The sequence below is a fragment of the Ipomoea nil genome, unplaced genomic scaffold (assembly GCF_001879475.1).
Source record: "Ipomoea nil cultivar Tokyo-kokei standard unplaced genomic scaffold, Asagao_1.1 scaffold2283, whole genome shotgun sequence".
Classification (NCBI taxonomy): Eukaryota; Viridiplantae; Streptophyta; class Magnoliopsida; order Solanales; family Convolvulaceae; genus Ipomoea; species Ipomoea nil.
The window spans coordinates 1,311,175-1,327,251 of NW_017618711.1; the positions used below are offsets into that span (position 1 = coordinate 1,311,175).

Genomic DNA, 16,077 nt, shown 5'->3' on the forward strand with positions numbered 1-16,077 from the left:
TTTATTTGGTTCACCCAATAGGTTGTATTTAAGAGAAGAATTTAATATCAAATTTCAAGTGATTTGTTTGATTTAGTTCTTCTACCCTAATTTTGTAAACTAATAAATAGTATTTCAGAAAAATGTCAAAATTTAATGCCAAGAGTGGGCGTGTTGGAGTGGTTATCGGGCATGAATAGAAATCATGTGGGCTTTGCCCGCGCAGGTTCAAATCCTACTGATCACGTTTCTTTGCTGTCACCCAATAGGTTGTATTTAAAAGAAGAATTTAATGTCAAATTTCAAGTGATTTGTTTGATTTAGTTCTTCAATAGGTTGTATTTAAAAGAAGAATTTAATGTCAAATTTCAAGTGATTTGTATGATTTAGTTCTTCTACCTCAATTTGTCAACTAATAATAGTATTTGGAAAAAAAAAGTCAAAATTTAATGTCAAGAGTGGGCGTGTAGGAGTGGCTAACGGGCATTACAAAAATCATGTGGGCTTTGCTCGTGCAGGTTTGAATCCTGTTGCTCACGTTTATTTGGTTCACCCAATAGGTTGTATTTAAGAGAAGAATTTAAAATCAAATTTCAAGTGATTTGTTTGATTTAGTTCTTCTTCACTTATTTTGTCAACTAATAAATAGTATTTGGGAAAAAAAGTCAAAATTTAATGCCAAGAGTGGGCGTGCCGGAGTGGTTATCGGGCACTATTAGAAATCATGTGGGTTTTGCCTGCGTAGGTTCGAATCCTACCGCTCACGTTTCTTTGCTGTCACCCCATAGGTTGTATTTATAAGAAGAATTTAATGTCAAATTTCAAGTGATTTGTTTGATTTAGTTCTTCTACCCCAATTTTGTCAACTAATAAATAGTATTTGGGAAAAAAGTCAAAATTTAATGCCAAGAGTGGGTGTGACGGAGTGGTTATCAGGCATGACAAAAATCATGTGGGCTTTGCCCGCGTAGGTTCGAATCCGGCCGCTCATGTTTCTTTGGTTCACCCAATAGGTTGTATTTAAGAGAAGAATTTAATATCAAATTTCAAGTATTTTCTATGATTTAGTTCTTCTACCCCAATTTCTTCAACTAATAAATAGTATTTGGGAAAAAAGTCAAAATTTAATGCCAGGAGTGGGTGTGCCGGAGTGGTCATCGGGCAGGACTAGAAATTAAATGGGCTTTGCCCGCGTAGGTTCGAATCTTATCGCTCACGTCTCTTTGCTGTCACCCAATAGGTTGTATTTAAAAGAAGAATTTAATGTCAAATTTCAAGTGATTTGTTTGATTTAGTTCTTCTACCCCAATTTTGTCAACTAATAAATAGTATTTGGGAAAAAAGTCAAAATTTAATGCCAAGAGTGGGTGTGTTGGAGTGTTTATCGGGCATGACGAAAATCATGTGGGCTTTGCCCGCGTAGGTTCGAATCCTGCTGCTTACGTTTCTTTGGTTCACCCAATAGGTTGTATTTAAGAGAAGAATTTAAAATCAAATTTCAAGTGATTTGTTTGATTTAGTTCTTCTACCCTTATATTGTTAACTAATAAATAGTATTTGGGAAAAAAGTCAAAATTTAATGCCAAGAGTAGGCGTGCCGGAGTGGTTATTGGGCACTACTAGAAATCATGTGGGCTTTGCCCGCGTAGGTTCGACTCCTATCGTTCACGTTTCTTTGCTGTCACCCAATAGGTTGTATTTATAAGAAGAATTTAATGTCAAATTTCAAGTGATTTGTTTGATTTAGTTTTTCTACCCCAATTTTGTCAACTAATAAATAGTATTTGGGAAAAAAGTCAAAATTTAATGCCAAGAGTGGGTGTGTCGGAGTGGTTATCGGGCATGACAAAAATCATGTGGGTTTTGCCCGCGTAGGTTCGAATCCTGCCGCTCACGTTTCTTTGGTTCACCCAATAGGTTGTATTTAAGAGAAGAATTTAATATCAAATTTCAAGTAATTTGTTTGATTTAGTTCTTCTACCCCAATTTCTTCAACTAATAAATAGTATTTGGGTGGTTCACCCAATAGGTTGTATTTAAGAGAAGAATTTAATATCAAATTTCAAGTAATTTGTTTGATTTAGTTCTTCTACCCCAATTTCTTCAACTAATAAATAGTATTTGGGAAAAAAGTGAAAATTTAATGCCAGGACTGGGCGTGCCGGAGTGGTTATCGGGCCTGACTAGAAATCTTGTGGGCTTTGCCCGCGTAGGTGCGAATCTTACTGCTCACGTTTCTTTGCTGTCACCCAATAGGTTGTATTTAAAAGAAGAATTTAATGTCAAATTTCAAGTGATTTGTTTGATTTAGTTCTTCTACCCCAATTTTGTAAACTAATAAATAGTATTTACGAAAAAAGTCAAAATTTAATGTCAAGAGTGGGCGTGCCGAAGTGCTGTCAACAAATAGGTAGTATTTAAGAGAAGAATTTAATGACAAATTTCAAGAGATTTGTTTGATTTAGTTCTTCTACCTCACTTTAGTCAACTAATAATAGTATTTGGGAAAAAAAGTCAAAATTTTTGGGAAAAAAAGTCAAAATTTAATTTTATGAGTGGGTGTGTTGGATTGGTTATTGGATATGACTAGAAATCATGTGGGCTTTACTCGCGTATGTTCGAATCCTTTTTCTCATTTGTCTTTGTTGTCACCCAATAGGTAGTATTTAAGATATTAAGAATTTAATGTTAAATTTCAAGTGATTTGTTTGATTTAGTTCTTCTACCCCAATTTTGTCAACTAATAAGAAGTATTTGGAGAAAAAGTCAAAATTTAATGTTAATACCAAATCTTCCATTTTGACAATTTTATTACAAAAACTTTATATGTTAAATACTTCCCCTAGAGTCAACTAATAAATAGTATTTAGGAAAAAAGTCAAAATTAAATGACAAGAGTGGGCGTGCCGGAGTGGTTATCGGGCATGATTAGATATCATATGGGCTTTGCCCGCGTAAGTTCGAATCCTGCCGCTCACGTTTCTTTGTTGTAACCCAATAGGTTGTATTAAAGAGAAGAATTTAACGTCAAATTTCAATTGATTTGTTTGATTTAGTTTTTCTACTCCAATTTTGTCAACTAATAAATAGTATTTGGAAAAAAAAAAAGTCAAAATTTAATGTCAAGAGTGGCGTGCTGGTGTGGTTATCGAGCATGATTAGAAATCATGTGGGCTTTTCTTGCATAGGTTCGAATCCTGTCGTTCACGTTTCTTTGCTGTCACCCAATAGGTTGTATTTAAAAGAAGAATTTAATGTCGAATTTCAAGTGATTTGTTTGATTTAGTTCTTCTACCCCAATTTTGTCAAGTAATAAATAGTATTTGGGAATAAAATCAAAATTTAACGTTAAGAGTAGGTGTGCCGGAGTGGTTATCGGGCATGATTAGAAATCATGTGGGCTTTGCCTGCGCAGGTTTGAATCGTGCCGCTAATGTTTCTTTGCTGTCACCCAATAGGTTGTATTAAATAGAAGAATTTAACGTCAAATTTCAATTGATTTGTTTGATTTAGTTTTTCTACCCCAATTTTGTCAACTAATAAATAGTATTTGAATACAAAGTCAAAATTTAATGTTAAGAGTGGGCGTGCCGGAGTGGCTATCGGGCATGACAAAAATCATGTGGGCTTTGCCTGCGCAGGTCTGAATCCTGCCGCTCACGTTTCTTTGGTTCACCCAATAGGTTGTATTTAAGAGAAGAATTTAATATCAAATTTCAAGTGATTTGTTTTTTTTTTTTTTGAAAATTCAAGTGATTTGTTTGATTTAGTTCTTCTACCCTAATTTTGTCAACTAATAAATAGTATTTGGGAAAAAAGTCAAAATTTAATGCCAAGAGTGGGCGTGCCGGAGTGGTTATCGGGCATGACTAGAAATCATGTGGGCTTTGCTCGCGTAGGTTTGAATCCTACCGCTCACGTTTCTTTGGAAACATAGATGAGAAACTATGCATATTATCATTGGAGGATTTGGTTATGTTTTTTAAGGTGAACTACGCCAAGAGACTAAATCAAATCAAAAATTCATTTCTGTCAGAAGTGGCCACAAGATGAAGCATGAATCACGCTAATTAATAGGGTTTTGTGTTGCAAAAACTATGCTTATGGTACTATCCAGTGAGTGTGCTTCCAAAAACTATTATTGCACTAGTTAATCCAACATTTCTGACACATGTCATAATTATGCATTCTTGAAATATTTGATTTTTTTGAAAATATTGACATCTTACATTGATATACGCAAAGATACCGAATGATACTTTAATAAATTCTGAAACACTAATTTAAAAATACACATTAGACATTGAACTATTTGTGCAATGCGCGTTTGGTAACTAGTATAGTAGTATTAGACTATACATAAATGAGGATTATAATTGTGTGTTAGTTTGGGATTTAATTTTAACTTTATGTGCATAAACTGTTCAATATTTAGACAATTTACCAGCAACATTCAACTATAATTTTCAATCTTAAATCATGCATTAATTATAACTTCCCAAACTCTATTCACGGAATGTTAGATTACCTTAGGAAATGTTAGATTGCTGGGAATATTAGATTACTGGGAATGTTGGATTCCTGTCTTTGGTTTAAAAGTAAGATATGTAAATAAGACAACGTTAATAAGATAAATTGATTAAAACGTCCAAAGCCCAACATTAGTAATAAGACAAGAGAATGTGAGATTACCTAAGAAATTGGAGGGAATCTCACATTCCCTTCCAATAGCTAAAAACTTAATACGGAGGTTATGACATCCCCCGAAAAAGTTACATAACCTGAACCAAACATGGGAATCTTATATTACCAAGCAAATATAACCTTGGTTATCTTATATAACTTGAACCAAACGCCCCCTAATTGTCTTTAAATCATAAATACAGATCAAATAATTACACTACAATCACAAAAACAAGTAGCTACATACATACATACATACATACAATTAAAAGCCCCTAATGCAAGTTAATACTTACATATACTTAGGAACTACATACAGGAAAAGAAATTCAGGCATTTCGCCTGAATCCATCAGATCTTCGACGGCTGGACGAGTCTGATGGAGAGAGTGAGATCAAGATCAGAGGACCATCGTCTTTACCCTCAGCTCGTTCCTTGCAGCCGAGGAAGATGTCCCTGCCCGGCCTTATGTTTGGTCCTTTCCATTCATCAGTTTGAGAATGGTTTTTGGAGTTGCACCTGCAATGATGAATCCAAAAAAAAAAACATAAAAATTATAAAAATAAATTTGAAACTTTAATATTACTTAAGAAAATTTCACATCTCTTGAAGCCAAACAACACACATGACATTCATTAACTGAGGATTTAACAGTTAAAATTTAATTAATATAATTTATTTATAATGCCTGTCATATTAAGAAATTAAAGTTTTATTGTATGTAAAGTCAACTCACGGCTGGAAATTATGAAATTTTCGACCACCTGAAAATTATCTTAAATCAAGTCGAAAGTAAAAAGTGGTCGAAAATAACAATAAAGGTTTTTCTGAATACCAAAAGTGGTCGTAACAAAACTTTTGACTTGATTTAAAATAACTTTCAGATTAATTTCGACTTTTCAAAGTAGCAATGTTATTAATGCTATTGTTGATGTGTGTTGCCTACTTTTTAATTATTTATTTATTATCCTTGTTATCCGTGTTTTAAAAAGTAATTAATGTATGGTTGGAACTAACAACTAATCGAGTTCAAAATTGTCAAAATTGGGGTTGTGGGTTGGCCTGGGCTGTGGTTAGCCATTTTGGCCGGCCAAGTAAATTATGCTCTGGAATCGTGTCTACCTTGCAAGGTGGACACGGTTTCAAAACTGTCATAATCATGAATATAGAGTTTAAAAATTATGAACATCGAGTTCTATAATTATGAACATAAAATTCTATAATTACAAATATAGAGTTTTGTAATTGTGAATATAAAGTTCAATAATTGTGAATATGAAGTTCAAAAATTATGAACATAGAATTTTATAATTATAAATATACAGTTTAGTAATTATGAACATAAAGTTATGAAATTGTAAATATAGAATTCAATAATTGTGAATATGAAGTTCAAAAATTATGAACATAGAATTTTATAATTATGAACATAGAGTTCAGTAATTATGAACATAGAACCGTGTCGTGAGTTGGACATGCAAATAAAACTCACTCAAAAAATTTTAAAATAAAATAACATAGCAAGATGTTGGAGTATTTATCATAATGCCAACATTGAAAGAATTATCCTATTTATATGACAACAACATAGGAAACTAGCTTATCAATAACAAATATATTTATTTATTTATTTGTATGTATAAAACATATACTCCGTAATTACTAATAACAGTAATAAATCTTCAAAAATTATTTTAATACGGAGTATGTATTTACTATTTTTTAAGAGCATCCTATCTATTTTAATAATTACTTGTCACCCTAATAAATGTCTTTAATATATTCTTTCTATTATTGGTTTGATTATTGATTATAATATATATCCAAAAAAAAAAAAAAAAAAAAAAAAAAAAAAACTCGGTCCATTGAAAAAACATTTCATGTAAAAGTGATATTAACAAAAACTACAATACATTCTCCTCCTCAATTTATCATTAAAATTTGTTATTTCCTTAAAATCAAGAATCCACTGTATGAAGCAATTGAAGATGATAAATAAATTTATATGCATTGAATTGATTACCTTTCTTTCCTCCCAGTCTTTCAACTACATTGAAGAAGTGGTGATGAAGACAGGCACTCCACTCGGACTGTGGGTGTTTCAATTTATCACAAAGCTTAACACCATAAGCTTGACTTTCATCTAACAACATCACAAAGACGAGTTCAATGGATGAAGATTGATTTGATTGATTATAATGTTAAATAGAAACTAAGTTCACTAAAAAACTCTCCCTCTAAACTAAGGGTGATATTAGCAAAAGATATGTTACATTCTCCTAAATTTATGAAACAATTATATTAAAGATGAGAAATAAATTTATGTGCATGAAATTGATTACCTTTTTTCCCTCCAAGTCTTTCAACTACATTGAAGAAGGGGTGATGAAAACAGGCACTCCACTCGGACTGAGGGTGTTTCAGTTTCTCACAAAGCTTAAGACCATAAGCTTGATTTTCATCTAACAACATCACAAAGATGAGTTCAATGTATGAAGATTGATTTGATTGATTATAATGTCAAATAGAAACTAAGTCCACTGAAGAAAAAAAAAATCTCTCTAAGTTAAGGTGATATTAGCAAAAGATATGTTACATTCTCCTAAATTAATGAAACAATTATATATATTGAAGATGAGAAATAAATTTATGTGCATGAAATTGATTACCTTTTTTCCCTCCAAGTCTTTCAACTACATTGAAGAAGGGGTGATGAAAACAGGCACTCCACTCGGATAGAGGGTGTTTCAATTTATCACAAAGCTTAACACCATAAGCTTGATTTTCATCTAACAACATCACAAAGATGAGTTCAATGTATGAAGATTGATTTGATTGATTATAATGTCGAATAGAAACTAAGTCCACTGAAGAAAAAAAAATCTCTCTAAGCTAAGGATGATATTAGCAGAAGATATGTTACATTCTCCTAAATTTATGAAACAATTATATATATTGAAGATGAGAAATAAATTTATATGCATGAAATTGATTACCTTTTTTCCCTCCAAGTCTTTCAACTACATTGAAGAAGGGGTGATGAAAACAGGCACTCCACCCAGACGGAGGGTGTTTCAATTTATCACAAAGCTTAACACCATAAGCTTGATTTTCATCTAACAACATCACAAAGATGAGTTCAATGTATGAAGATTGATTTGATTGATTATAATGTCGAATAGAAACTAAGTCCACTGAAGAAAAAAAAAATCTCTCTAAGCTAAGGATGATATTAGCAGAAGATATGTTACATTCTCCTAAATTTATGAAACAATTATATATATTGAAGATGAGAAATAAATTTATGTGCATGAAATTGATTACTTTTTTTCCCTCCAAGTCTTTCAACTACATTGAAGAAGCGGTAATGAAGACTAACACTCCATTTAGACTGAGAGTGTTTCAATTTCTCACAAAGTCCATTCCTATAAGATCTGTTATGGTTTTCATCTAAGGATGTCACAAAGATGAGTTTAATGGATGTAGATTGGTCATCCACCATGGAATCTCTCAATTGGATGCACTGCATGAATGTTGACTAAAAATCATTTGACAATATTGAAGTAGAAGACAAGAGAAGAGGTTTTTTATCAAGATGTTAACTCATTGAAGTAGAGATGGCTAACTAAACTACTAATAGAGTTGAGAAGGGAGGTTTAAGACTTGAAGACCTTTGTGGCCAATTCACAACAAGTGAAGAGTTTAAATAGGGCAACATAGATGTAGAATGAGCGAGGAATGCATGTATAGTAATCATGTTGCTTTTTAAAAGTAAAAAGTAATAATTAAAATGTAAAAAAGAAAAAAGAAAAAAAGGAGTGTTGGATTACATGCATTTCGTAAGTAAGATTACACACATAGAGAGTGCATGAAGAATGCATGTTTGACTCACCTCGTTGAAAGCTTCACTGGGTCCCAATTAGCACATAGGGTTCATCGAATCATCGTTCACATAAGTGTGACAAGATGCACAATTTACACATATGGTCCACATAATTAAGCGTAATAAGGTTTTCAACGTGTACTTAATTATTACATTATTATAACAATATAACAATATTAATCATTACAATGCAAATTCACGTTCATTTCAATTGATGCGGCTTGCCCCACTTATTATTATCATAATTACATTACTAATTACAATACTAATCACACTAAATTCAAGCCCGTTTCAAATTGATGCAAGAGAAATGTGTTTTCCTTATCCATCTTGTCACATGGTGTGCGATCACAATAAGAGGCCCGGAGTAATATTATATACTACGTAATAAACTGACAAGTTAACTATTATGTTTTTGAATTTAATATTTTCAAAATTTCGGAAAGAATGAAATCATTCTAAAAAAAATTGATAAAAATTAAGTTTGAAGACAATTTTTTGAAAATTTAAATTAATTTTAAAATGTCACATCTTATGAAATTGAACAAATTAAAGACATGAAATATTGTAATGTAAATATCACCATGATTATGTAATATAACATAATCATGCAGTATCTAAGTATATATTATGATGTGATTATGTAATATAACATGCACCATGTCTAATAATTAACATTCATTTCATAACCCGTCACATTAAAAAAATTTATAGTCAAAACTAATTTTATTACTTTCCCACATAGAGAACTAATAAAGTATTGTATTGTTATTATTACTTCTAATGTTGCCTACTTTTCAAAATAAATAATTAATGATTTAGTATCATTATAATTTGCATTTTATATTAAATAAAATAATTAATTCATTCCTGGAACTAACAATTGAGTCTACCCCTTAAAACATGTCAACAAGCAAACCCACTCATAATTTGAAAAAAACAGAATGAAATTAAAAAGGGCAATGGGTCGTGGTGGGTCAAGCGTATCTATATCAACGTCTCAATCCACCCTTATACTTTTATCGGTAGTGGGTGAATTTCTTCAAAACTCACCTCGCCCATTGGTTATAGATACGGTATCCGTCACTTATTATTATCTTATTAATTAAAAAATTCATGAAATAATAATAGTATTTAAATTATTTACACATTAAAATTCACTAGTTATATTAAAACATTAAATAATAAAAATATTCAAAAATAATAACTAAATTGTTTAATTTTTTTCAAATTAACTTATTAGTTTATAATTAAAATTAGTATGAAGTTAAAGTTATACAAACTTTTAGAATTATATATATATATATATATATATATATATATATATATATATATATATATATATATATATATATATATAACTGAAATTGTGATACTTACAAAGTGTAATTCTAATGTAATTTTGTAAATATTGTAATTTTTATGATTAGATTATTTTTTTAATAGAGTGAGTTTTTATTTGACATTATTATTATATATCAAATCAATACTTATTAAAAGTGAAGCAGAGAATTTTTAATTAATTTAATTAATTGCCACAAAGTTGTAAATCGGGCCACGTTCGCATTCCCTACAAGCCTACACAGTTTGCAAAAATCACTTCATTGTTAGTATTTTTTGAAAAAATTATTTATTTTTAACTAATTATTTAATTATTTTTACATCTTTTTATTTAATAGGGATGGAAATTTTAATTTTTGTCACGAATATACACCAAAATCTATCCCACATTGGTCAAGTTTTTGGGTGATAGTAGCAATTATCTTTTTTTTTTTTTTTTTTGATAGCAGGTGAGCGATGGGTCGAGTTGAATGCATATTTTATTTTATTTATTGTTTGAATAAGTTTTACAATTTATTTCTTAAGTAACATTTTCACATATAATCATTACAATATTTACATTAAAATTACACTTTGTAAGTATCACAATTTAAGTTATAAGTGTTACAATATTTATTATTAGTAACACTTAATTTTAACCACAAATAGTATCACAATTTCACTTTTATTATTATTTTAACACATATTATGCATTATTCTAACTCATAAAATACATCATTATAACACATAAATTACATTATTCTAACTCATAAAATACATTATCTTACCCTAGAAATTCTATTATTCTAATACATAAAATACATTATTTTACACAAAAATGTTTATTATTCTAACACGGGCCAAGAGCAGGAATTTATTTTTTAACATCAAAACGATGTCATTTTAGATCGTGGTTCACACAGCTATGTGAACCACCGTCCACACAATAATTTTCCGTGTTTCCAAGAATAGGCCTACTCGTTAATGCTTTTTATTCTCGTGAATATTGTTTCAGGGACCCTGGTATTATGTTATTCATGAGTTCTAAATTTGTTATTTTCTACTTTAACCTCAATTAAACATAAAATTTGTTTATGCTTCTTTTTTTTTACCTATCACAACACTTCTTTATCACCAATATGACACTAGCATCTCTTCCAGGATTATCTGATTATATGAGGAATGTATATGATGTTTAATTTTTTATAAGATTTTTTCTATTTATTAGAATATATATATATATATATATATATATATATATATATATATATATATATATATATATATATATATATATATATATATAGTACACAAACCACGCACCTTAAATGTACAACAAAGCACATTAAGAACACAAACCATGCACTTAAGATTTTAAAATGGCTCACCTTAAGTTTCACACAACTAACGCACCTTAAGCATACAAATCACGCACATTAAGAAGGAAAACAACGCGTCTTAAGAAGGAAAATCGCGCACCTTAAGTTTCAACAACTACTCACATTAAGCACAAAATCCACACACCTTAAGTTTCAACAATTACTCACATTACGCACAAAATCCACGCACCTTAAGTTTCAACAACTACTCACATTAAGCACACAATTCACGCACCTTAAGCATACAACAAAGCACCTTAAGAACACAAACCATGCACCTAAGATTTTAAAATGGCTCACCTTAAGTTTCACACAACTAACGCACCTTAAGCATACAAATCGCGCACATTAAGAAGGAAAACAACGCGTCTTAAGAAGGAAAATCACGCACCTTAAGTTTCAACAACTACTCACATTAAGCACAAAATCTACGCACCTTAAGTTTCAACAACTACTCACATTAAGCACACAACCCACGCACCTTAAGCACAAAATCCACGTACCTTAAGCACAAACCCCACACACCTTAAGTACAAAACTCACGTACCTTAAATTTGACCTAGATGCAGAAATTACCAAATTGCCACCACATTTTTTTTAATTTTTGTAATCCTGGATGTTGATTTAAGCAAGATTAATGGCTCAGATTTAACTGCACAACCACACCTGGGCGCACCAACCGCATTTGAACCTATATATATATATATATATATATATATATATATATCTTTTTTAAAAATACTTATAATTCTTTACAAAATAGTATCACATTTAAAATGATAACGGGATTTTACATGGTAGTTGACATATTCTTTTATTTTGACTATTATTAAATGTTTTTCAAAAAAAAAAAAAAATTATTATTATTATTATTATTATTATTATTATTATTATTATTATTATTATTATTATTATTATTATATAGAGGTATTTATATCTTTTAGAAACATATTTCATTTCTATTTCTTAAAAACTATCTATTTTTTAAATCAACCAAACAATTGAAAAACATTTTTAAAATATATTTTTATTTTATTTTTTTGCTTATTTCATTCCTTATGAAATAGCATTCTTATTTCCTTCAGATTCCTTATATGAAATAGCATTCTTATTCCCTTCAAATTCATTTCTTAGGATAAGTGACTAAAAAGTTTAGGAATACAAAAACCAGAGAAGTATAAACGAGAACATATGTATGATAGATTCAACCATCAATCCCCTGCCCTCCCCCTCCAATGTACTAAAAATAAGTGTCAAAACAAATTTCATTTATTAAATATTCAATGAAGTTCATATTTCTCATCTATACATGAAACATGGAACTTCAGATGTAGCATATGCCATAGAACAATCTTCACTGCAGTAAATCTACAAAGATGAAATAGAAGCACATTTCTACCTCAAATATATGCCAACTAAGATTCAGTTATAAAGGTATATTAGTACAACAGGAATTTTCTCCACAAGTAGAAAAGCATTGGAAAATGCAAAAGTATTGCCAACATATATAAATTGTAAACAAAATTCAAATTTCTCCTCGATATCCACCAGATCCAAAATAATCCCTTCTTTGATTGGCAATCTGTTGGCTTTTTTGATGCTCAAGTTTGGGGCAATCACGAATACGATGACCAAGTCCGCCACAGTAGGCACAACCTTTGACACCACTTGCATTCATAATTGCATCATCATCTGCCATTGGATTTTCAAGTTCAGCAAGAACTGGAGGAATCCTTTGCTTAGCTTCTTGCAACAGGTGTTTCAGATCAAGAAGAGTAGTTGGACTCTGAGTTTTATTAATGAACGTTGTGGCAATTCCTGTTTTCCCACATCTACCTGTTCGTCCAATCCTATGAACATAGTTCTCAATTTCTGCAGGCATATCATAGTTTATTACGTGCTGAATATCAGGAAAATCCAACCCTTTTGAGGCGACGTCAGTTGCCACCAACACATCCTTCTTGCCTGATTTGAATGATGAAATCGCATACTCTCTGTCTTCTTGGTCTTTTCCTCCATGAATAGCAACGGCTTCCACACCTTTCAAAAGTAGGTACTCATGTATGTCATCAACATCAGCTTTGTTCTCACAGAAAATTAAAACTGGAGGGGGTGTTTTCTGCAAACAATGAAGAAGATAAACAAGCTTTGCCTCCTGCTTCACATATTCTACTTCTTGGATCACATCCAAGTTGGCTGCTCCTGCTCTTCCCACATTCACAGTTATGGGCTTAACCAAAGCACTCCTAGCAAAATTTTGGATCTTTGTGGGCATTGTGGCAGAAAAAAGTAGAGTTTGCCTTTGTGCTTTAAAATGATCAAAAACTTCCCTGATGTCATCTTCAAAACCAAGGTCCACTAATCTATCTGCCTCATCTAATGTCAAATATCTGCACATAATAATGCAAGCATGGTAAGAAAAAAATGTTCAATCACAGGAAAACAAAGAAATAAAGAACATTTGTACAACACATAATTCGTGCAGAAACTTTCAGGCATTCAACTTAGAAAACATTCAAGGACTCAAGACTATGAAAAGGGAGGAAAAATAAAAGGATAATCTGTTCATGAAACAAGCAATTCAAATCAAGCTACATTGCCAAGAATAAAATAAGTTGCTGCCAAAGATAAATTTCAAATTATTAGGTTACCTGCTAAAGAAAATATTAAACAAAGTCATGTATGTAATGCTAATCTTAGGACAAAAGCAGCAAAGGTTGTTACCTGCAATTGTCAAGGTTCATTTTCTTTTTTGCAAGCATATCTTTAAGTCTTCCAGGTGTAGCAACGACAATATGAACTCCTTTCTTTACTACATCAAGCTGGGACTTCATGTCAACTCCTCCAATACATAATAGAGGTCTCAATTCAGGGTACCCAATCTCCCTTAAAGGCTCTATAAACTGTTCTATGACTTCATATGTTTGTCGTGCAAGCTCTCTAGAAGGGCAAATGATTAAGCCAAAAGGCCCTTCGCCAGGTACAATAGGCATCATAATCTCCTCCTGGAGGGCCACCATGATAAGTGGTAACACAAAAACCAACGTCTTCCCAGATCCTGTGAATGCAATTCCTATCATATCTCTTCCAGACAAAATAACAGGCAATCCCTGTACCTGGATGGGAGTCGGTTGAACAATGCCCTTTGCTTTAAGCTTCTCCAGAATAGGTTCAGGAAACCTCATCTCTTTAAAATTTTTTATGGGTGGTGGGATGTCGTCTCCATCCACAATAATATGCCACTGTTTGCGGATGGTGTCACAAGCTTTTTTTGACATCCTTCTGATGGCTAATGGTGGCTTCCAGCCCGTGAACATAGGTTCTGTATATGTAATCCCCTTTGCAAGTTCACGCACTGACATTAAAGTCTTTCTATCAGAGAGATGCTCAATCATCTCCTTCTCTTGCAGAACCATTTGCTCGGTCTCAGTGACCTCTGGCAGCTCCTTCTTTAGCTGAGTAGCCTTCACAAGCAAACTTGGCTTTGCCTCAACTTGTTTTATCTTTTCAGCTTCCTCTTCCAATGCTGCAGATTTCCCCTTGCGCTGGAGAATCTTTTGTGCCTCAAGTGCCCTTCGCTTTGCAACAGGAACATACTCAACATAATCGTCATCCTCCTCAATCTCCTGAAAACCAAAACATATATTATAAAACTAAATCACAGGAATTACTAATCTTCAGATTTGAAAATACATAAAAGTATATGTTGCAATTAAGAAGACCAAAAATTTCGAAGCAGGATCCAAATTCAAGTGAAACAATCCCTTCATTCTTTACTTAAAACCTAGCTTCTATTTTAAGATTAACAAAAGTTGGTATAAAAATCAAGGTAAATCAGCAAATATTTCACAAACCGGATCACACTTTGGCAACTTCATAAAGAAATCTCACAAGTTCTCAAATCATAGTATTTATCTAAAGATGGCTTACCATGTTTATATTGGCTGCCATGGCACAGATAACTGGGAACAGAAATTCGCAGCGGCAATTATTGCTTATGAAGTGGACCGCCGGTGGGGGAGCTGCGATTACTGCGACAGTCAAAGCAGTAATCAAGTTTCAGTTTTGGTTACTGCGATTATGTCGATGGTGGTGAAGGGCGGTGGAGCGAGGAGTGATGGTCGTGGATTAGCGCTGGACGAAAGAGGGCTGGACAACGAACGCTGGATTAGGGCTGAATTTTGATTTTAAATTTCCTTTTATTTTCTTTAATTTCCTTTTTTCAATGGGAAAAGGTATAAATAAGAAATTAAACTATTTCAGGAATAGCAATTGAGTCACTGAACTATAATGCATTCACTAGAAAAGAAAAGTGTAATTAACTTTTTTAGTAGGTTAATAACAAATTTTTATTGATTGGGATGCAATGTATTTTTTATTTTACATTTTATTATTATTATCATACTAAGCATTTGACCTTTAAAAAAAGTTAAGATATTTGACCCTTAATTATAACATAGGAAGAGCAAGTAATACTCCAGCAGCATTCCTCCCACGAAATTCTTGCCAATACATTTCTTACCGGACGAATTCTACAATTATCATATAATGTAAAAATAAAAAAGTGTGATTTTCGTTTGAATTAATGTTACGTAACACCGTCTCAAACTCCCAACACAAAACTTTAACATATTATACATAACTACAAATAATTAGAAGATCTCATCATAAAATTTCGACACTAAAACTCAGCGGCCATTAAAAAAAAAAACAAAAAAACAAAAACAAAAACTGGGAGGAATATGTACATATAGAAATCGTATCATAAAAATATTTAGGTGTGGCGGTTTTTGGAGTTGGAGATTCAACTTTTTAGGAAGAAGAATGAAGAAA

The 16,077-nt window shown here is 31.7% G+C and overlaps 2 protein-coding genes and 2 non-coding genes across 4 annotated transcripts; 2 read left to right on the plus strand and 2 right to left on the minus strand.

Moving 5' to 3' along the window:
• The first annotated feature begins 663 nt into the window (after positions 1 to 663).
• Positions 664 to 745, plus strand: TRNAS-AGA. Its single transcript has one exon. It is a non-coding gene; the product is annotated as a tRNA-Ser (tRNA).
• Positions 746 to 3,817: 3,072 nt separating this feature from the next.
• TRNAS-AGA lies at positions 3,818 to 3,899 on the plus strand. Its single transcript has one exon. It is a non-coding gene; the product is annotated as a tRNA-Ser (tRNA).
• Positions 3,900 to 6,855: 2,956 nt separating this feature from the next.
• Positions 6,856 to 8,375, minus strand: LOC109151152. The gene is made up of 5 exons (XM_019299071.1): positions 7,987 to 8,375; positions 7,659 to 7,778; positions 7,332 to 7,451; positions 7,005 to 7,124; positions 6,856 to 6,941 (listed from the first exon to the last, which is right to left on the minus strand). The coding sequence occupies exons 1-5, from the start codon at positions 8,189 to 8,191 to the stop codon at positions 6,856 to 6,858; spliced, it is 651 nt and encodes a 216-aa protein (XP_019154616.1). The 5' UTR covers positions 8,192 to 8,375.
• A 4,207-nt stretch (positions 8,376 to 12,582) lies between these two features.
• Positions 12,583 to 15,409, minus strand: LOC109151379 (DEAD-box ATP-dependent RNA helicase 35). The gene is made up of 3 exons (XM_019299376.1): positions 15,175 to 15,409; positions 13,969 to 14,870; positions 12,583 to 13,634 (listed from the first exon to the last, which is right to left on the minus strand). The coding sequence occupies exons 1-3, from the start codon at positions 15,193 to 15,195 to the stop codon at positions 12,770 to 12,772; spliced, it is 1,788 nt and encodes a 595-aa protein (XP_019154921.1). The 5' UTR covers positions 15,196 to 15,409; the 3' UTR covers positions 12,583 to 12,769.
• Between the last annotated feature and the right edge of the window lie 668 nt (positions 15,410 to 16,077).

Bases quoted from the DNA above. Each gene is read 5' to 3' on its own strand.
- LOC109151152 (XM_019299071.1), bottom strand. From the start codon at position 8,191: ATGCAGTGCATCCAATTGAGAGATTCCATGGTGGATGACCAATCTACA. The intron at 7,779-7,986 runs GTAATCAATTTC...TGATGTTGTTAG, and splicing joins AAGACTTGGAGGGAAAAAAA to ATGAAAATCAAGCTTATGGT. The intron at 7,125-7,331 runs GTAATCAATTTC...TGATGTTGTTAG, and splicing joins AAGACTTGGAGGGAAAAAAG to ATGAAAATCAAGCTTATGGT.
- LOC109151379 (XM_019299376.1), bottom strand. From the start codon at position 15,195: ATGGCAGCCAATATAAACATG. The intron at 14,871-15,174 runs GTAAGCCATCTT...TTTGGTTTTCAG, and splicing joins TGGCAGCCAATATAAACATG to GAGATTGAGGAGGATGACGA. The intron at 13,635-13,968 runs GTAACAACCTTT...TATTATGTGCAG, and splicing joins ATGAACCTTGACAATTGCAG to ATATTTGACATTAGATGAGG.